This window comes from Anopheles moucheti, chromosome 3 (genome assembly GCF_943734755.1).
Source record: "Anopheles moucheti chromosome 3, idAnoMoucSN_F20_07, whole genome shotgun sequence".
Lineage (NCBI taxonomy): Eukaryota > Metazoa > Arthropoda > Insecta > Diptera > Culicidae > Anopheles > Anopheles moucheti.
This window is the reverse complement of record NC_069141.1, coordinates 58,445,952-58,467,927: the sequence shown is the minus strand read 5'-3', so window position 1 is coordinate 58,467,927 and position 21,976 is coordinate 58,445,952. Positions and strand designations below refer to the sequence as shown.

The 21,976-nt window shown below is 45.9% G+C and overlaps 3 protein-coding genes across 3 annotated transcripts; 2 read left to right on the top strand and 1 right to left on the bottom strand.

The window, feature by feature from the left end:
• The first annotated feature begins 248 nt into the window (after window positions 1-248).
• Window positions 249-1,908, top strand: LOC128302858 (uncharacterized). Its single transcript, XM_053039704.1, has 2 exons — window positions 249-263; window positions 1,009-1,908. The coding sequence occupies exons 1-2, from the start codon at window positions 249-251 to the stop codon at window positions 1,906-1,908; spliced, it is 915 nt and encodes a 304-aa protein (XP_052895664.1).
• Window positions 1,909-4,239: 2,331 nt separating this feature from the next.
• LOC128304412 (integumentary mucin A.1-like) lies at window positions 4,240-5,213 on the top strand. The gene has a single exon (XM_053041600.1). The coding sequence runs from the start codon at window positions 4,278-4,280 to the stop codon at window positions 5,172-5,174; it is 897 nt and encodes a 298-aa protein (XP_052897560.1). The 5' UTR covers window positions 4,240-4,277; the 3' UTR covers window positions 5,175-5,213.
• A 2,738-nt stretch (window positions 5,214-7,951) lies between these two features.
• LOC128303719 (protein piccolo) lies at window positions 7,952-12,796 on the bottom strand (the record flags this gene model as incomplete). Its single annotated transcript, XM_053040770.1, has 3 exons — window positions 7,952-9,081; window positions 9,155-12,293; window positions 12,373-12,796. Coding segments are annotated over 3 exons (3,903 nt in total), but the record flags the coding sequence as incomplete, so codon positions are not given.
• Between the last annotated feature and the right edge of the window lie 9,180 nt (window positions 12,797-21,976).

Here is a 21,976-nt window from a genome sequence, read left to right as displayed (position 1 = left end):
ATAAAACCCAGATCCTTGAGACTGATGACGATACCAACCTGCTGAACGCAGGATTGATTGTCCAGCTATATAAGGTCGGTAGCATGCCTAGAGCTAAGGTTCTAGTGCCAGTACAGTAAAGGAAATCCAGACCAGTCCATGTTATTAAGTCAAATGTAATTGACTGCAAAACTGTGCATATAAAAGCACACTTTCTTGTCATAAAAGCCAATAAGTCTAAACATTTTAAACACGAATGAACACTAAACATGGTACAAAAGCTTGTAAATGTTTGCCTTCCCTGGCACACCTGGTGAAACCATCGCTGCAAGATTGACGAATCGTTCTTCACCGAAACTGACGACACTAACGGTCACTCGTGATGGATGATGATCGTTCTGCGCGTTTGCTAACCTTAACGGTGGAAAGATTGATGAGTGACGTACGTGTGTTTGCGTACACGTGCGTTGTGCTAAAGAAATGTGGCAAGTGTTTTTGTCGAAATGCAAAGCCCTTCTTCCGCGATGGTGCGTATATTCTTGGCGCATTACGTTCCGGTGTGGTATTGTTTCAAAGATGCCGCCGACGAGCCATAAAATTTCATCAAACCAAGTGCTTTCATCAATCGAGTGCTTCTTCGTAATGGACAGGCATCTTCAGCGATTGGAAAAGCTCAAAAATTATTATTTCGCACTTGTGTGTAAAATTCTTCGATAGCGTTGCCTACAGCTATTACAGGAATTTTGAATTGCAAATTATTCCATCTCCCTAAAACTGGTTGAGATCGTCCGGGAGTAACGCTCGTTAAGGGAAGATTGTTGATAAACGGATGGAGCGTAGGGATAGCTTTTAGACATCTTCCTCCTTTATGGGATCGTTTTATTTCCGCATTAGCATAGCATGGTGATTTGCGATTTGCTCCCGTAGGTGGAACATGTTATCGTTCTACCTTTTACTGGATGATGAGATAGTTTAAATGTCACACGTTTATCTAGAGCTGTTTGAAATTCCAACGATTTCTTTTTCAAGGGCACAGTTGAAAGCAATCTTCTTTCCTTTCAGACAACAACTGTCCTCATCCTGATCGCTATTAGCACAGCAGTGTCGGCCGCAGGACAATCGGGAGGTTTCAATGGCTATAACTATCCCAAACCAACCACTCCGGCTCCATTCACCGGCTACGACTATCCAAAACCTTCGAAACCGTTCAATGAAGGCTACACCTACACAACTCCTCAGTGTCCACTGGTGCTTCCCAGCACCAGTACCGTCACCGATTATCAGACCATCGTGTCCACTTCGTTTGTTACACAAACTCAAACACTTCCACCGCTTACAAGCACACGGTTCGAGACGTCCTACGTCACGTTGCCCCCGGTAGTGCAGACACAGACGGACACTTCCAGCCTTTACATCACCCTAACCTCGACGGACATCATTGTGTCCACGACGACCGAAATTCAGCCGACGACCGTCACTTCTCTGCTCACTACGACATACTGCCAACCGAACACCTACCTTCCACCACCGACTCCACCACCCAACACATACCTGCCGGTGGACCCACCTGCCAAGGAGTATCTGCCACAGCGTCCTCCGACAGCCCAGACAAACGTAGCGGGCACGTCCACCGTCGTGCGACAGTCGGAGTCATCCGGTGATCAGGGCGCGTTCATTTCCACCTTCGTCCAGCAGCAGTCGGGTCCGATCAAGCGCGCTACCGTGGGCAATCCATCGCGCCTGGAACCGTTGTCCGGTGAGCGGGTCGAGTCGAACGAAGTGATCCCGGGTGAGGAGTCATCCAAGCCGGCCATCAACATCATCTACATCGATCGCCACGGCGTATCGGAGGGAAAACCCCCGGCGGCACTGATGAACTGGCTGCTCTGCAAGTTTAATCTTTCGAGCGGATCCTGCTCAAACAACTGACGGAATGGTTGCCCTCCAAAGTTGGGAAAGTTACCGAAGTAAAGATTGTTGTGATACCTGGAAAATAAGAAGATGATTGTAAGGTTGTAAAGCTGCATAGAATTTAATGGTTTTTTCATTGTCTTGCGGTGAAAAACGGCAAAACAGAATGTGGAGGATGGGTCCAAACAATGCTACCCTTTCTTAAATATACTATAACTATTTATATCATACAAAATGTATTTCTTTTTTCCATTGTGTATGTTATGCGAAAATATTGGAGCATAAAAAGAGGTAAGCCGAAAATATGGTCAACACCACAAACGTTACTCATTTCATCTAAATTCAGATTAAAGTGTGGAAACAGACCCGCTTAGTGTCCGAACACGAGCACATAGAGGACAAGGTGTAATCTTTAATAACTTATGATGTGATGGGGATGCTTCAGAAGAGCAACATTTTGCGCACGAAATGACGAATCTCGCGCCCGAGTTCACCGAGTTACCGTCCAATCCAATTTAATGCTGCATTTGAGCTTCCTCTTAATGCGCTCATTTTCCCGGAACTGGTATCCTGTTCAAGCCCCCAAGATTCCGTTCAATAATTCGATACCACACTTAATGATCCCTAAGCGAAGCCTCTTAATATCCCGGGACACGATGGCAATTAGGAGTGGATTTGTGGTTTTCTTTTTTGTAAATCATTTTGTGGAGCGAGCTCCAAAATGCCATCTGGTCATGAAACTGGTCTGGACTGGAGCGGCTAAAAATATTACCGAACCCCTCACGACGCTCGGCAAAAGAATCTTTTACTGTACAAAAAGAAAGAATCAAACGCAAAACATCCCCCCATTGGTGAAACGTCAATGACCGACGGTTGCGGACCGAATCAGAACATTTCGCACCGCGCCTTCCCACCGGACAGCCGCACGATAACGATCTCGTGCACACCAACGCCCAACGGAAGAATTTGAATTTGTTTCGCTTCCCGATTTCCAGCACGTTCTCAGCTGGTTGTAATGATCCGACTCCAACGCAAGTCTCGCGGTGGGGAAGCCCACCAAGAAATAAAAATCTTGCCAAGATCCAGCCTGAAAAGGTGCTGATACTATCCTCGGTGTAAATCTCAGATGTTCTACTGATACAGCAGCGTAAGTACGGGTGTTGGGTGTCGATTTGGGGGAAAGAAGCGACATTTTCGTCGAAGCTTTCTTTCCCCTTCTTACACAATCCGAAAAAGGGATTTCCAAAAACCGGATCCTGCAGCAAGCCGACAGGAGTGATCACTGAAAGAAGAAAAAAGAACAGTCACAATCGATTGTAAATTTAGATAACATTGGAGGGATGAATATCCCTTAGCTCCCACAACCTGACCACCACCAATCTGCAGGTTGGGTTTTGATATATTGTTCACAGGTTTTAAACCTTGGGGAAGAAATTTAGAACGTTCTTGGTCTAGAAACATAGTTGTCTCCCCTAGAATTCGCACCGCACCAGAATTAGTATGTAAGCTGACACTGCTTCATGGCAAAACCCCACGCTATCGTGCGATCATCTTCTTAGAAGTTACTCTGTAGCGATCAAGTAGCCGTCTAACATTGTTTCTATGGTTTTCGTTTAAATCATGGCCTGCCCTGCCTTGCCGTTTCGCTCCATTCCGTCAGATTCACTTTCGGAGAGATCAAGTTTTCATCCATATCGTATGCACTTTACGGGTGGAAGGTGACGAAGAAAATGAGGTTTGATTGACAGAAGAAGATCATGTTGATCCGTTACGCTTTACTACACCCATCCTACTCCATGTAGACCCTGGCACAGTGGGAGGACTAATCCCGAGATAAACCTCTCCTTCAAGAGATACAGACAGAATGACGCTCATTAGGACGCTGGCGCTAATAATCCATAACCTCAAGGCTTTTCAGATCGTGCCATACGCACTGTAGCAGTTTAGCTCGGCAAAACCAAAACCTTCCCCTCTAGGGTGATACGATCACGCGCGAACAGCATCCGAATATCCGATTCGTCGCCGCATTCGGGTGAGATTCGGTTTTATATAACAAACACGCCCGACGGCAGCGAATAGCGGACGCAACCGCAAAAGGAAAGGATGTTCTCCCATCCGGCAGATGGCAGTGGACAGGTTCTCCGCGTTATCCGGCAACCACCCGCGGGTCCCATCGTATAAAACTGAACGTTCTGATGCGAACCGTTGACAGTACGGTGCGAGTAGTGACAAAGTGCGATGAGTTGTTCCGCCCAGTAGAGTGTGCGTGCGTGTTGGAGCAACATTTTGAAGGAGCCAAGAACTTGCGTGATAGCACACGGATCGACGATCGAGTGGAATAGTTACCCCAATATCTAAACTCTTGGAAGTGTTTTCAAGTTTGTGCAATGATGCGGTTGTTAGTGTTGGCAGTGAGTTTGGTGGTGTTGCTTCATGTGGAAGTGGAAGCTAATCCACGTTTTGATGGATATACGTATACTACGCCCGCTGCCGATGGGTACCACTATACGACACCGGCCTGTGGTTTGCCGCCACCGTGCAATCCCGAAACGAGTACGGTGTTCCGTCCAACCACCTTCACCAAGACGGATGTCCGTACGACCACCGACTTCCGGACCCAGATCGTCCCTACGACGACTACCGTCACTAGTCGCACTACCGCCGTCTCGACGAAGGTGGTTACGGACTACGTTACGGAAACGTTACCACCGGTCACATCGACCAGAACCAGCACCCGTACCAACACCGTTACCTCGCGCACAACGGAAACTGCTTTCTTTACCGAAACCGAGCGCGAAACGGAAACGCGCATCAACACGATAACCCAAACCAAATCAGTCACCTCGACGAAGATAGTTCCAACGACGGTTGTGCGTACCGTGACCACGACCGAGCCGCCGGTCGTTCTGACAGATACCGTGACCGATAGAATTACGTCCACCCGTACCAACACGGTAACGCGCACCAACACCGTTACCTCGACCATCGTTGAACCAACGCCCGTCTACGAGTACTTCACCGAGACGCAAACACGCACCGTTACCAAGACGACGGCAACACCGGTGCTGACCACCGTTACACGCACGCAAACCGTACCCGTGGTCACGACCATCACGCAACCCTGCACACCCGACCGATCGTACCTACCGGCCCAGTCAACCTGTCCTCCGACGAAAGAGTATCTACCACCGCCGCCAGCCCAACCACCGATAGACTATCTGCCGCCACCGAAGAAGGACGTTTCTTATCTACTGTCGCGAAAGAATCTCTTTCAACTAATCTAGAATATTCTCCCCACATGCAGAATGCAGTTCGTACAAAACAATAAAGACTACTTACAGAATGACCATGGAGTTGATGGGATTGTTTTTCTTTTTTAAGTATTAAATTACAAGCCACTCTAGTATTGCACGCTCGATGACACCGCCACTACCATGTGACAGCTGGTAGAGATGTCAAACGAAAGCATCGCAACTTGAGCATGGGTAACCTGATCGACTAGTCCGCACAAGACGGGGAGAGAAAAAAGTAACCTTACCATTAACCTTTAACCACCGTCACCACAAGGACACCCGGTGAAATATGAACTTCGGCCAAGGTTTGTTATGAGAAGAAGCTGTCATTTTGCAATGGTCACTGCGACTGGGGCTCTCGGAAACTGAGCAGTGGAAATGTTATGCAGCTTGCGATAAGGATTTCTTCAAAGATCCGATAGACCACAACCACCGTCATGTGTTTATGATGGTGTTTTGCATGTGGTTCCGAGCAGTCGCCACCATCAGATTACTTTGTGCACTAATCGAAGGATGTTGATAACAGTAGACGAAACCATACTATATGTACATACAGCATATTTTATCTGCTAGCTCGGTAGAATTAGCATTTATGGCGTCTTTTGGTCCTTTGTTTTACGTTTCGCAACAGCCAACGTAGACGACATTCCTACGCTTGGGCATTCTAATACGAGCCACCAGAAAAACAGACACGGTAGCAAGGTGACAATCAGATCAAGCGTGGAACAAAACAGCACCACACCGATTTGGAACAAGTATCTTGTTATGCAAAATCAATCTCATCGGTTTCTCACTACACATACGATCTAATCCTTCACCGTTTTATGTTATCATCGGTAACAAGAAAGAAAAGAGGCAAAAAAAAACCGATACACCCATAACCAATTAGTGATCATTTTGTAGCGGCTTTTCGTGATAAACTGGATCGGTTGAATTTTTAGACTTTATATTCGTAAAGCACCAATAAAGACAGTCGGAGTGAATGAGCTCACTGATATTCGGCGCCACGCGAGTTGCAGCCAAGATCAAGGTTAAATATAGACCAGACCAGCATCGAAACGGTCGCATGGTTGTAAAATTTGGAAAACGATCTGATTTGAATTTGAATCCCAACCATTACTATCTATCTTTGGACCTGGGTCTATTTGATGATATTGGCTAGGATTAATTGATAATGATGTCGATGATCGATCGAAAGTAAATGAAAGATTGCAAAAATAGTTTTCTTCTTGGCTGTTGTTATGTTTACTGCCTGCATAAAGTTTTACAACCCAACAACATGTTGGTCCAATATCCGCTAGCCGATTTTTTTTACTAAAGGTCTTTATTATCGGGGAGCCTGCGGCTAAATAATGAGGAAAATAAATTGGAACCTTAGTGCGGATTTAAGCAATTTAATTTTATATCAATGGGCTTTTTGACCTATAAATGGTTTAAGAAGACATTTCCTACCTCACAAAAATGAAAATGAGCGAGGATATGGGATGATTGATGGTGGTTTGCCATTTATAACCGAACCTAAATGTGATTCTTGTGACGTTAACTATAAAGCAGAGATTTAAAAAGAGGTTGTTCAAAATTTAAATACGGATGCTTTTAACTTGATAATGCCGCTGGTATATTTGAAATATATTGTTCAAATATTATTGTATAGTTCATCGCATTAATTATTTGAGTTTCTACTACAACATTTAGCCTAGTTTTCAAGCGTTTGTTATTGTCATAGTTGTTTAGGAGGTGTGCACTACAACGACTCTTTACTGTAAATTTAAAATGTTAAAATGGGTTTAAATGTTTAAGTTCAGTTAGTGGAACGTAGAGCGACAAACCCTGCTTTAAAGCACGTGTAGCACGAACGCATTCAAAATTTGTATACAGCAACGCGCCTAAATGTAGGCAATACAATGTTGTGGTAATGCAGCCTCTGTGATGATAGCAACAAGCGGACGAACAAGAATAAAAAGCATGCCAAAGAAAACTTTTAAAGATTATCTTTATGCCATCCATTTAAAACACGTTAGCAAATTAAAAAAGAGACAAATTTTCGTTAATCGAGTTTTGAATATTGACTGAATTAAATTTGGTCTTTTTCTCTATTGCGTAGGTCCTACATCTTCTTGGCATAATGACTTTCGCTTAAGGCATGCTTGTCGTAAATAATTTACAAGACAGTTAATTTATGGAATAGTTCAACACATTACCCGATAGCCTTCGGTTGCCGAAGGAACAGTCTTCACCAATATTCGAATTTCAACCAGATCCAAAACAATTATTTTCTAACAAAACTACAGAGACAAACAGCAACTACAAAACCATCAACAATCACGATGAGCTAAACATAACTTTCGGAACAAAACACAAAACATGCACAAACATTCGATACTATTAACATTTATTGAAAACATAGATTCCATTGTCGTGGTTTAAAGAGAGAGGGAGAGAGTATTACAGGTAAAGGCATTTAGTTCCATAATTTACAACAAGTAGAACTGAAAACAAGATAATTCTCCTTTAGAAGGAGCAAGAAGGCGGACAACATGTTAGAATATGCAGAGTAAGTTTAACATTGTGCAATTAGTAAAACGTATCGTGATTCATATCGCGGACCTGCAAAGACTACTAACAGATAGTGGAAATCTAATAATTTACACAACGCTCGCTTGTTCGATCGACAGCTAGGGCCAAGATTTGTTGTTTCTCTTTAGCTAAACATTTCTATTCCTTTTTTCATAAGTTTAACCGCCAATATGGAATGGCTTTGTGGAAAATGTTAAAACGTCGATCTTCTGCTGAGCGCCAAACAAACAGCAACAACAAAATACATAATATTAGCTCACCTCTCATGTCATCTCTTTATATATATATGTATAGATATAGCTACGCTAGTACGACATTCTCGCAAAAGTTCTTCGATTGCAATCGGATCGATCGGTGAATGTTCCATAGGAGAAGGAGGTGCTCGTACACTAGTCTTCTTCCTACAGCCTCATCCGATCGTATCGATCGCGATCGAACGAATTCTGGCAACTTGGAAAATCTGGTTTGTTTCTATTAGGTTTGTTTTTAAAGTACATCAATTGTCCTACCTAAGGTCGTGGTATTATCGGGACGGTAGCTCAAGACACGTCCCGACCATCCGCCACGGTGCACACTATTTACAGGGTTTGTGAGCGAAAGCGCCTTTACACACTTTTTTTTTCTTTTGCTGGCTTCTCTAGAAGGAACTAGACGCCCTCGATATCTCTCATCTACTAATTTGCAACTGCCAAACGCTACTGCCAAAGAAATCCATCGATTAGAGCCGAACGGAACACGTACACAATACGTACACTAATGGACGCACACACACTGGCACAGGGACGAGAGACAGACAGACAAGAAACACGCATTGTAAACATCGCTCACCTACCGTTGCGGGTCCGTGTCCTTTCGCGACTCTTTTTACTCTTGTACTGGCAGCAGCCGTTTTTTTCCATCTCGAACATCCTGGTAAGGCATTATTTTCTAGCACATTGTTTGAACTTTCTTCTTTCCCAGTTAAACAGGAAACACTTCCATTTACTTCTTAATGTTACTGTAGCCGGAGTTTACCTCCAACCCTCGATAGTTTTCCGGGTAGACGTAGATTGCTTTCCGCTCGGAGGCTTGTGCTTGATCGTCCTGCTCTTCCGACGATGTCAACGCGTATGAGCCATAGTCCGGGTTGGTCTCGGATGATGACTTCGTTTCCATCTGCTCCACAATACCACTGTCTACGATGGGCACCTCGTCGAAGTTTTGCGTTTTGGCGTTCTCTTCGGCCACCTGTACGAAGGCTGCCGATAGTTCACCGCTCAGGTGCGTCACACCCTTGGTGGCAATGTCGTACATGAATATTTCCTGCTCATCATCGTCATTTCTGAAATCCAAAACCATAAATAGTCAATAGTGCATCACACGCACAACATAAAAAAAAATTAAAATGTTCTTACCTCGTTACCAAAAGTACCACGCTCTGCAAATCAACGTCTGTTTTGCCCTCGCGATCCAACCACCGGCGGAAGTTTTCTCTCGAAGGTTTCTTTATCAGCTGTTTCAACGCTTCGCCAGCAATGAACTTGATCTTCTTCGAATCTAGCAGTACATCGCGCTCGAATCGTGATTGTTGCTGATCCTGCTGCTCGTCTGTCGCGTCATCTTCGGCGTTGATCAGAAAATCGCTCGATGTACTTTCCTCGCTGGCACTGTCTGCATCCCGTCCCGGCGTCGTCGTTGGTCCATTATCAACCGGAGCAAGTACAACCACACTCGCAATCTTACGGCCGCGCAATTCAACCACATCCGGAATCGGGAACTGAGCACCGTTGATCTTCAGCGGTAGGTAACGGTTGAATACCTGATCCGTCGCACCGGACTCATCCTCTCCGGTTACATCGACCGACGACAGAATGGTCGAGTCTTGCTTGATGTAGCGATCGGTCACGTTGCGCTGATTGTTCGAATCAAAGCGCACCACCTTCAAGTCCACATTTTGTCGCTCCGGCATCGTCACAATCGTCGGTTGATCTTCTTCCGCAGCCTGTACCGTTTCACTGCCACCTTCACTCGGTTTCGCAATCTCGTACCGATCGCGCTCATCGCGCTTATCCTTCACGTCGTAGTTCTTGGTAATGAACTTCTCCGCCAGCTTATCTCCGTTCGGCTTCACTACAGAGAGAACATTGTTTGAACCGGCCAACTGGGAACCACCTCCGGCATTGAAGAAGTTCGCCAAATGCTCTGGCGGCAGGTTCTCCAGTGCTGTCTCACCGATCTTATCGTAATCCAGCACACTAATATCAGCGTTTTCGAGAATGCCTGACGACAGCAGCTGTTCTCTTAGATCATCCGGTACCTCATCGGGCAGCTCGAACAGTGCCTTCTGCTTCTTTTCATTGGCTTCAGCTTGTTCCGCGGCCGAGCGTGGTTGCGGCGTAGTCGATGGCGGTGCTGTCGGACGAGTAGTTCGGTACGGTGTGGTCGTTGGGGTTGGAGGAACCGTGTAGCGATTTACCGTCGTGCGTGGCGTCGTGGAGAATGTGGGTGAGTAGGTGGTGCGCGTAGTACCCACAGTGGACGGTGTACTGCTTGGGCTCTGTGCCGTTGATTCACCAGCTTCGAAGTTGGCATTGAAGCGAGGATCCACACGATAGTTGATTGGTTCCGAGTTCGGAATGACTTGTGCTGCCTGTTGGCTGACGTACTTCTGCGGCGTCGGAAGCGGTCCAATGTTTGAAGCAAGCGGGCCAATGTTTTTATTCTGCACAGTTTCAATCGTTGGTTCGATCGAATGGCTGATCAGCTCTTGTGATGGTTGAATGTTATAGAACGGTGGACGGTTCACTGCTTCGTTCACTCCTACTGATAGGCGTTGTCCCGTCGTTGGCGCATTAACCGTTTCCGTGATGTGTTTTTCGTACTTCGACACCGATGGCACCAATTCTCCACCCGCCGGTAAGACGTGCTTCAGATTAGACAGGTGCTCGTTATCGGAAAGGCTCGAATGGGAAAGTCCCTTCAGCTGGTGCTGCTCCGGTGCCCGGGTTGGGCCTAGGTTCGGTGCTGCCTGCTGCACTAATCCACCCTGCACGGGGCGTGGCACATCGAAGAATGTTTGGGCAGGTTGGGGCGGTGGCTGAGGGCGAGCTGGCAGGAAGGGAGGCTGCTGAAGGTTCGATGGTTGCGGTGGTGCTGGTTTGCGGAACTGTTGTTGCTGCACTTGCGGTGCGGACTGTGGCTGCTGTTTGTAGAAGTTGTTGAAGGGTTGATTAAATTGTGGCTGTGGTTTCGGAGCCTGAGGAGGTTGCTGCTGTGGCTGCAGCTGCTGAGTAGAGTACTGCTGTCTTAGTGGCGGTTGTTGGTTAATATTGTGGAGCGGAATCGGGATCGGTTTCGGTTGCTGGTACTCTTGCCGTTGGAATTGAAGTTGCTGTTGTGGTAGTTGCTGCTGCTGCTGCTGAGGTGGTTGAGGTTGGTAATAATTCTGCTGCTGCTGCTGCTGTGGTGGTTGCTGTGCAGGGAATCGAACCTGCTGCGGTCGTGGCTGTGGAACTGGTGCCTGTTGGGTGAAATATTGTGGCTGTGGTTGTTGCTGCGAAGGGTTGTACTGTCCACGGAACTGGTATTGTTGTTGGGCGTGCTGTGGCTGTGGTTGTGCCTGCTGGTACACTACACGTGGTGGTGGCTGTGGTTGCGGTTGGGGTTGCGGCTGTGGTTGGTAATGCTGCTGGTAGTGTTGTTGATGCTGCTGGAACTGTGGTTGCGGCTGTGGTGGTGGAGGTGGCGGTGGTGGAGGTTGAGCACGGTAGGGTTGCGGAGTGGCCGGAGCAAATCGTTGTCCAAAGTTCTGCGGTTCCTGATGTTGCTGAACAAGTGGCTGCGCTTGTGGCGGTGGTTGATGATGGTACTGAGGTTGCTGCACGGGAACATTGTACTGATGATGGTACTGTTGCGGTGGTGGTGGTGGTTGTTGCGGCTGCGGCTGAGGCTGATGCTGATAGTGCTGACGCACGGAACGATCGTGCTGCTGCTGTACGAACTGTTGATGCTGTTGGTAGAACACATCCGACTTGGAACGCTGATCAACAACATGCTGCGGTAGAGCGACAATCGGCTGCGCTACTGATTCACTCTCCGTCTCCGATAGCTGATGGCCAGACTGATGCTTATCTTCCACACCGAACGAGATGCGAATACCACTGTTACTGTGGTACTTCTCCGAGTCAGGATTGATAACGGCGCGTAGCGTGGTCGTCTTCAACGGTGGGCTAGGCGTCACTACGATCGGTTCCTGGGACAAATCTTCCTCTTCTTCACTCTCGTCCGGAATTGGCTTAATAGCCGGTAGTGGGTCGTCGAGTACGAGCTGTCCGTTCGTTTCGTCCTTGTGATACTTGACGTAGAATACCTGTACTTCTTCCTTCTTCTTCTTCTGCTTCGGCAGGATGGTTTGCGCGTCGAGAGGTAGCGAATCGTTACTTTCCTTGATGATAATCTCAATGATCGGCTCCGGTGGTTCGATATAGTGCGGATGCACTACTGGTGGAAGCGATTGGAAGCTACCGATGCTGTTGGTACTATCACCATCAAAACCTACGGGAAATTCAATTTAAACAAAAACCACATTAGCCAACTCGGCCCATTCTACAGCATCACAGAACTCTCTATTTACCTTGAAATGCTCCTACAGGGCCGGGACCAGCTGGACCAGTATGGTGATGCTGCTGGTAGGAGTACTGCGGTTGAATGAAGTTGCTCTGGTAGTGATTATACTGTCCCGGATCTTGGTACGCGTGCGACACGCGACGTTGGGCTGTGTGTGCCGGTACACTCTGGTAGTAGTTGTAATTGCCAAAGTTACCAAACTCGAGCGTTCGTTTACCCCGCGCCTCCCGATCACTGCCCGGTTGTTTCTTCTCCGCCGTTGAGGTCTTCTTCGTGGACACCGTGGTCGGAGTTGATACCGATTTCGTTGTCGTTTCCTTCGCCTTTGTTGTCGTAGTCGTTTTTGACGATGTATCGGTGGGGCTTGTTACATTCTTTGACTCCACGTACCCATGGAGGACCACCAGAGCGGCGATCGCCTGTAGAGAAACGAAAATAAAGCGATTAGCAAAGCAAAAGGTTTCGTAAAATTTAGGTTTAAATTGATTTTGTTAATCGTGTTCTAGTCAATCGCGTGAAACATTTAAAATTGGAACAATTAAGCAATTAAAGCAATAAAAGAGAAAAAAACAATGAAGACTTGCTATTCAATTGGCGTTTAGGTTCATCATGGCAAAATTGTCTGTACTTCAGTACACTCGGCAAAAACCTACGTGTACGACATTCCACAGTTTTTTTAGCATTGAAAACGCTCCTTCATTAAAGAATTACACGCCGCTGTTAAACGCCAGTAATATCGCTTCGTAATGCAACCGGCCGGTGATTAGAAGATAAGCGTAAATTATTTTCTCACACGTTAATGAAGCAGCCTTTACGAAGCTATGCTCTTATCGGATGACTTTCACTTTTCCGTCTGTTGGTTTTGATCCCAAGCAGACAAAATGCAGAACAGAACATGACGCCGATCTGTAATATTTCCTATGCGAACTCCAACATCTCGCATCGAATAACCCTTCATTTAAGGGTGAAGCATAATGCTGTCTATCCATATCAGAACGATCGCTCCCCAACAAGACTTATGCGAGGATGCGCCAGATGGACGGATGCCTGCCCAGGTGTGTTCTGTTCACTTTCCATTTCACGCCCCTTCCGTAACCATTAATCATCGGGTTTGGTGAAAAAACCTTCCCATTCCTAACATGGGCGCCACTCGAAAGTACACACCCTCCTGCCGTTCTTTCTTTCGCACTCGCCGCACTCGCTTACGCTTCGTTTTACGCCAACCAACAAATGACGACAATAATGTCCAATTAAAAATGAGTTAAACTTTTTAAACGATCCATCAATGATGAGTCCAAAGTAGTTGGTAGGAGCTTTGAAATGGGCACAATATAAAGCAGCCCGTCGATGGTGCTTTACAATGCGACACCTTACACCGATAGGGAGGGAGCGCTAACAAAAGCGCACCTCTTGCCACCATTGTCCGATAGGAATCTTTCTCTTGTTTGGTGTCTTATATTTGTAACAAAAAAACAACTACACGTGAAACAAAATCACAATTGACTGGGTTTTGGGGACCGGGCAGTGGAACATGTTATGTGGTATCTCGGTATCTCGATAAGCTCATCTAGCAGGCCAAACAGGCGAGCGAGGAGGTTCGTGTACGCGCAACAACTTAAGCGATCCACTTGCGCACTTCGCGCTGAAATGCGGTACACTGTGCTAAAGGATAAGAGCGGTCCGTAATGGATAATTATATACAAACCTTGCGGGCTTTTATAACCCCTCAAAGGCGAATTGTTTGCAAGAGAGTGTCGGTTCGAGATGTTTACCAATCTGCCCGACGTACAACAACACGCGTGCGTCAGGTTTTGAAGATTTACTGTCAGCGCTCAAAGTTGTAGTTACAGTTTACTCATACACTAATGCCACGCCATGTTGTACACCTTTCATTTCCAGTTCCGGTGTTGGGGTTGAATTTAACTCAATATCATCTTTCCACATTTTTCCCACACGCATCTATTGCAATTTAGCATTCATAACCATGACCACAGATGAGCATCGTCGCATCAACCGTGACCAAGATACACACGCGATCAACCGAAGATGGTACTGATCTTTCACCTTCCCCAGCAAAGGAAGTGGCGTTACTGCTACCAACCAAACCACACAACACGGTCACGAAATGAGGTTCATCGCTTCACCACCGAAATGGGTGATCATTCAGCTTGTTATGATTTTTTAAACCAACTTCACCCACTAGCGCCTCGCATGCATATTGAATGGAGTGATGTTGGTTTTTAGTCACGCTTTATTTAGTGAACATAGTGTCGTGCTGTTGTACACTAATTAATCACCTATCCGGGGCTGTCTGGAGTATGTACTGACGGGATGGAGTTTTTGAAGGATGTAGACGAAAGCGTGTAGCACTTTAATGGACTTTTGTTTTGTAAGATTGAAGACATATTTAAGGAAGTTCGATAAGCTAAAGATTAGACATTAAGCAACAAAGTTACAATAAAGACTTCAATCAATTTAACAACCTACATCAAGAGTTTGTGATATTCTCCCTTGAAACATCTTTACATAACCCACACAATCGTGTGACGACCAGCAACGAACACGCAAGTGATCGTTAATCACACATGACTCTATTTTCTTCCCAATAGTGAAAGATTAAAGACTCCATTGATGAGACAAAGTAATGACACTACGCTCGACCGAAAAATACCTTTTACGGGAGTTGTCAGTCACAATCCCTTCCTGGAGTGTGTGTCGCTACAACGTCTTTCCATCACCTTCTAACTGCAAACCCACGATTTCACAGCTGGTGATCATAAAATGCTGGACAGAATCTTTACTGCTTCACACGCTGCTGGACGACCACCAACCGACAGCGATTGGACATGGGGGGCACATAATCCAGCGCGTTGCGATCACACGTTACGGTTCCCCGAAAGGAATCGATTTATTTCTCCACCACCATGCTATAAGCAAACAATTTTAAAACAACATTCTGGACAACGATTTACCATCATACGTACAATAAATCATAAGGGTTTTGCAGCCTTGCAGGGTTGGGTGTGCTTCGACGAACAGTCTCCGACTGCTGGTAGCCCATAACTTCGGATAATCGTTCCACCGTCGGCAGCAGGTTCAGCAGGTTGGAACGCAGACAGCAGAAGCGTTTCGATCGTCTAACGTTCGAATCTCAAATACCCAGGCGGAACGAAACCGGGTGTCGAAAGAGAAAGTCGTCGTCTTCATTTGAGGTGTTTGTTGATGCTGCTTTATTATTTCTTCCCGTTGTTTTGGTTGCTCGTCCCTTTCCCTGCTGAAACCTGCAGATGCCACCGAGACACACCGGTGTTGCTGCAACATTTCAAGCGAGGGCCACGTGACTAAGGATGATGTCCAATCGAATTGAACAAGAAGCTGAAACACCGTTTCGGGCAAGGCTCTGACAGCTCTTTTCTTTCTTCAAAACAGGGAATGTAATCTGTAAATTTACGCTGTTACAAAATCTCGCGGTAAGACGAAAATTTCCATCCACGACAACGGCATCGATACCGTGTGATGTTGATTTAATTACAGCTTGCAGGACCGGTACGCTCGTTTACAGCCAGAACGGATCCGCTGGGACAAAACAGTTCTTTTTGAAGGTTGAAGATCCCGTTCGTTTTTATGCTCACCATCAAATATCTCCCGTCCCTCCTTAGCGCGTGTTATAAATCCCACGGGAGAACAAAATCATAAAATTGATAGAATTTTAATGAACCGAGAACATCGGCTAAACCTCATCAAATGAATGAGGATTTTCTTGCTGCCACCGTACCACCGCACACACTTAAAGCTTCCACTCTCCATTCACTTTCACCTGCGCACAACACACCGAGAATGTGTCAATTGTGATGCCACTTTTTTAGACACGGTGTGGGATCAGTGTAAGTTCCGCGGGTAGAGTGTGTGGTCATTATGTCTTATTTGTTTGTCCCTCATCGTGGGTAAGTTGTTAAATGCACTGCGGCACCGTTTAATCAGCTCCCTCTCTCAGTTATAGGGAATAGAGTAGAATGCCGAAACGCTTCGATCCGTGTAATCGTAGAAGAAAACATGCATTAGTCGCTAACCGTTTAGTCAATAAAATGCTCCACCATGTGTAAGAGGCTCACCGTGTGTAATAAAGAGTGTCATAAATTGGACTCTAGCTCATCGTAGGCACCTGAGTTGCCAATTAATATGCTATATTAGTAACACGATTTGTTACTTTTTTATAGAACCATTCGGCTAACGCAATCGAAAGATATTTCACATGGGAGGAAAGTACACTTTCGGCGGCTTGAAATTGAAGACCTCGAAAGTTTTTCGGGAATTTTTCAAAAAAAGAAGCTATACATGTATGACAAATGGAATACGAATGACGGAAAGAAATTGACAACGTTTAGGGAAAAATATAGCACGGTTTTGGATGCAGAAATAAACTTAAGTTCGCGATAACTGTTCCCACTATTCAAACAAAGCCTTGTAAATTTAAAAGACTACGTACGATGACAGAAAAAACTTATGTAGAACTCATCTCATTCAAATGTGTAGTTTAATTCAGACAAACCAACCAGACAAATGTGTAATGATGTCCTCAGTATTTGATTACAAAATTTGAAAGTAATTGTTGTTGTGACAATTCGAATTGTGTCTTTGGAACAAAGTGTCATAAACAGTGTACAAAGTTTACAAAAAAATAATTTTATTATACTTTTTTTAGTACACTATTAAAAATTTTTTAAAACTCTAAAATACAAGTTGTTGATATTTAAAGAATGTGCGATCATATTAATGTTGTCAATTCTTTTCTTGAACTTAAAATAATATAAATATGTTTAACAACTGCTGAAAACTTGAATATAAAATTATTCCTATTAGATTCCCGATATCTCTTTAACTTTGCCCGTACTGAAAGCATGAATCACTCGTACATCAATGAATCTCCTGATCCACAAAGCGGTAATGGCTAACAAATGTAACCGATTGTCTACATGACGCGCTTATTCCCGTTGCTGTCAAAATAAAAACGCGGGTTGCTAAAAGCGCCTCTTACATACGATCGGTAATGATCATTACGCAAAAAAACGGTGCCACTCACGGTTGAAGTCGCTTGTAAAAAAGATAACAAAACAGCAAATCATCATTCGGAATTAAACGAAGCACAACGGACCGATAAGACCGAATCGTCCAGATTATCGCTGGTAGAGGATCACCTAGGCCCGTTTGGGTACAGGAGCGTTATAAAAAAGGAAAAGTGTAAGTGCCTTTAAACCTGACGGAAGCATCTTTTATTTCTGGGCACAGTACACACAATGCAACAGGTGTGTGCGGCGCTACGGCTAATCGCAATTGAAGTTTTGCGGTCTGCGTTTGCCGCTCATCCATCCATCAATATTTATCTGCGTACTCGCCGCGTACCGCCGATCCAAATGGAAAGCGATGGTTAAGTAACGCTCCAGGGGCTAAAGTGTACGATCGTGCCCCCGTACACCGTACCTTACTGACCCACTAGCCCTACTAGCCCGGGATACTGGAGCCGCAGCGAAGTTTCCATCCATCAATTTAAGCGATTCGCAAATCATTACGTACCATTGCTGATCAGCCTGGACTGGACACCTTGGGTAAGTATGCTTTTTTTCCCTTCCAGCAAATCTTAACAGCGATAAAAATGCTTACACTTTGCGCCACACTGTAACAACATAATTAACTCCGGGGTTTGAAGGTTTGATGATTGGGAAGGTTAGTTCATCCAGGAAACATGCAACACAGGTTTCACAGGATTGGTTTTCGGTTGGAAGATTATTGTTTTAGATTTCCTTTCTTCACAATCTAATCACAGCCCAACACGGTTTTTAGCCCTTTTTTGCTTCGGTGCCTGTCACACTAGGGAGCAGAGCACCGTCTGTTTCCGTCTGTCGGTCGTAATGTGTCACTTTATCACCAATCAATCGACACGTGTTTTTATTTTCCAGCGACATGGTTTGAACTGTCAAATTGGAAAGGGTAGAAACAGAACTACCACGTGGGAACTGTGGGATGGATTAAACGAACGACAGCAACGACGACACAGACGACGAACCCAGTCAATCATCGTCCATTCGATGATCATTCGATTCAAATCGTAAAACGATCGTTAGCAACCGATCAGGTACTGCATCCGCTCCCTCCCGGAACCGTACTCCTAAGCTTCAGTTTGACTGTGTGTCACCCACCGGTGTTCCTTTTTGGATCTTCCTCGGAAATACAAAACAAAAATAACAGAGAAACAAAGCAAACGAAAGAAGCAGTCGGTACCAAAAACTTTCACTTATTTATCCGCTGCCGGGGTTTCCCTCAAAAGGCTCACGGAATCACACTCAATAGACGTGTGTGTGTGTGTGTGTGTGTGTGTGTGTCGCACAAAAAAGCAGAGCAGATAAACACAAAAATGTCGTCCCGCGTATTTCCGTGTCCTCGGCGTATGGTAACCCGAACCGGTAACGCGGGAAGGTATGGTTCATAAAGTTAGTTCATCTGATTTGAATTTTACTGTCCCCCATATGGACACGTATATCTGTGTGAGTGTGTGTGTGTGTGTGTGTGATAGACAGAGAGAGAGAGATGAATGTGAGAAGGTAGGAAAGAGGGTGCGCTTATGCCCTATGCAGGGTGGAAAATCTAATCAGCGCAGGTCCCCCACATTCCCGAGTGCCCCGTTCCGGATTTTGTTTGCGGTTTTTGTCGAACCCCGTGGTAGTACGTATGTGCTACCTATATTATGCGTGGTTATTCGTGGCCTTTCGATCGGAACTATTATCGCGCCATCCGCAAAATAAAGGGAAAGTTTCACGGAGCGGTACGAGCGCGAGCCCGCGGAGCTTACAGCTGGGAGAGGCTACACTGAGCTTAGGGGGGATCGGGAGATAGGACCTTATCTAAGTATTTCATCATGCCGCCACTTGCCACCCAACTAGCAGCCCTCTAATACGACATTCCTTAGCAAAATGCGAAGAAAAGGAGAGAAAAAAACACACACACACATTGCCAGATTTGGAAAAGGAATTGGGAAGCTGAAAAGTGCATAATAAAATTAGCATCGGTTTCGACGCTTGAAGTGACCATGTTTAGGAGTCATTCCCTATTCCGTTTTACCGGGAATAGGCAGTGGGAAAGTGGGAATTTACAACTCTTGTTTTTCCCGACATCAGGTTCGATACTGGCTTAGGACAACTTCATTAGGCTGAAGGTGTCTTTTTTATGTATTCCATTGATTAAAAGCACACTTTCAGTTTTAATTCTTCCCTAGCGTATGGAATGTAGTTTGGGAAATGGAAGGGATACACCTTCACTAAACGGCTTCAAATACGCCACTATTAAATCATCCCAAAGCGATGCGATATTACGTAGTACGAACCAGCTAATTGGTGATTCACCGACTGTTCCTTCTCCTTTTTTTTGCACCTCGATCGGCACACGTAGAGCTCTACATTGCGGCATCTGGAGGACGTTCCCGCTGGGAAGACTTGTTACGGCGTGTATGTGTTGCCTTTTTTCCCTTCTTCTTATTATTATTATCAGCCACTGTCTTTATATGATGGGCAAATATGCATCACCGTACACAGCAGCGAAGTGAAAGGCTGCCGACGAGCTCTATGAAGGGTGCACGTGAGCCTTGTACTGATGCGCGCGCTTGTACCGTTTAAAACGATCGATACTCCCCAATCGCCAACCCCACACAGCGTTACGCAAAATAGGTTTTGTGCAGAGTAATTTCTGTGAGTGTGTGAATAATAAATAATCGTATTAACGATCGAAAGGACTCGATGACTCGGATGTGGTAACGCTGCCGAAAAAACAGTGGAAGTGTTCAATTAAAATGCACATCAGCTGTGTGTGTCAGCGCATCGCACACTTTGTTATTGGGCTTTTTTTTTTCTTTGCTTCTGCCTACCACTCATCACATCTGCTGTTTACTCGCTCGCCTAGACGCACATCAGACGTGCATGCTTTTAACCTTTGATTGCACAGCACCGCACCGCAGAGCAAACAAGCGCGCAATCAGTAAACCGGTACACACGCCTGCTGACGCGGCAGACATCGAGTAGAGTAAGGCCGAAAAAAAAAGACGAGACGAAATGAAACAAAATGCAAACCAAAGGGTGAATAAAACTGAAGAAAGGCACACACACACACGCGCTCACATCACGCGTGTGTACATTATCATGCCCGAGGCAGTACTTTCCTTTGGCGTATCATATGACTCCCGTACGCTTGGGCACACACATCACAGTGCCGCCAGGAACACGAACCGGACTAGCAGAGCCGCTGGGGTCCGGTTTTGATGAAATCGAAAGACTGCAAGCGACGAACCTTCCTTCTTTCCGATCAGGGCAGATGGATTGAATTGAAGGTTAGGCGCGAACCTTTGGATGGGTTGGGTTGAATGGGGGGGACTGGGGATGGGACGAAGGATGCTGAAACATGGTCCGGAACTTGCTTTACCGACCCTTGCGTCCTCCTTTCGCCCCGCGCTTTCTGTCTATTTCTGTCTTCCCATTTTATCATCCTTCCGAAGAAAGTGTTGCTGGTGCTTCCGAACAGCGCACGCCTCTGCGCTTCGTCACAAGTGGGAGAGGTGCAAATGAAGCAAACCGGGAACATACCGGGGGAAGGGATAGATCGGAATCGGATCAAAAGCGCTAGATAAGACTTGGCCGGATCGAAGATTCATTCCGATCCGTATTCGTGGAGGCCGTGAAGGTGATAGTAAAGGCACTAATATAGACGACGGAGCGACGCATTTCCCCGGGCTTGATAAAACCGGCCGACCAGTCGAACCCGTTTGGCGTCCGCCATACCATGCAACGGGAGGCTCTGAGGGAGCAACTGAAAGTCTGAAAGTCTCCGATGACGCGCGGTGAAAGACACTTACACTTTCATTCGTAACCGCTCACGCCAACGTCTTCTTCGCCGGAATGTTGTCCTTTCTGCCTCCGATGTCGTCAGCAGAAAGGAAGGTGAACGCGCAAAACCCTTCAAGGGATGGCGATGAGCCAATAAAGAAGGAAGAGGTTTCTTATAGCAGAGAGACCATATGATACACCAAAAAAACAAAACGACATTCAATAACCTGATCCACACGAATGGACAGTACCCGGTACTGGAGGGCGGGCAAAGGAAAACCTTTCTCCTTCGCACGAAGGATGCAACGATAGGAATGTTGCAGAGCTGCAGCGCAAGAAATTGCATTACACGCTTGCGTAACACATCCATCACACAGTGAGCGGCCCTTGAGAAAGCATACAGCCCGATACAGTGAAGATGACTGCAGTGAAATATGTCCCAAAGAAATGTTTCGGACGTCCGCGCCTTTTATGCCCGCAGACGTTTGACCACAACAAACGGCGGCCTATTAGCATGCAAATGAAAGGAAATTTTTCCGTTGTGTTCTGCGCGCTTTCCCCGGCGGCGACTCCAGCTTCACCACGCATTCCCGAGATCGTAATCGATGGCCCTCTGTTTGGATCATACTTAGGGAGAGAACAGATAAAATGGATGACCTCCTGTAGATCCCATCCAAATTGGCAATGGAAGGAACTGACTCACCGAACCCTCGGGTAAGTAAGGACCGTGAGCCTAGGCAAGATAAA

Coding starts and splice junctions, on each gene's coding strand:
- LOC128304412 (XM_053041600.1), top strand. CDS start 4,278: ATGATGCGGTTGTTAGTGTTGGCAGTGAGTTTGGTGGTGTTGCTTCAT.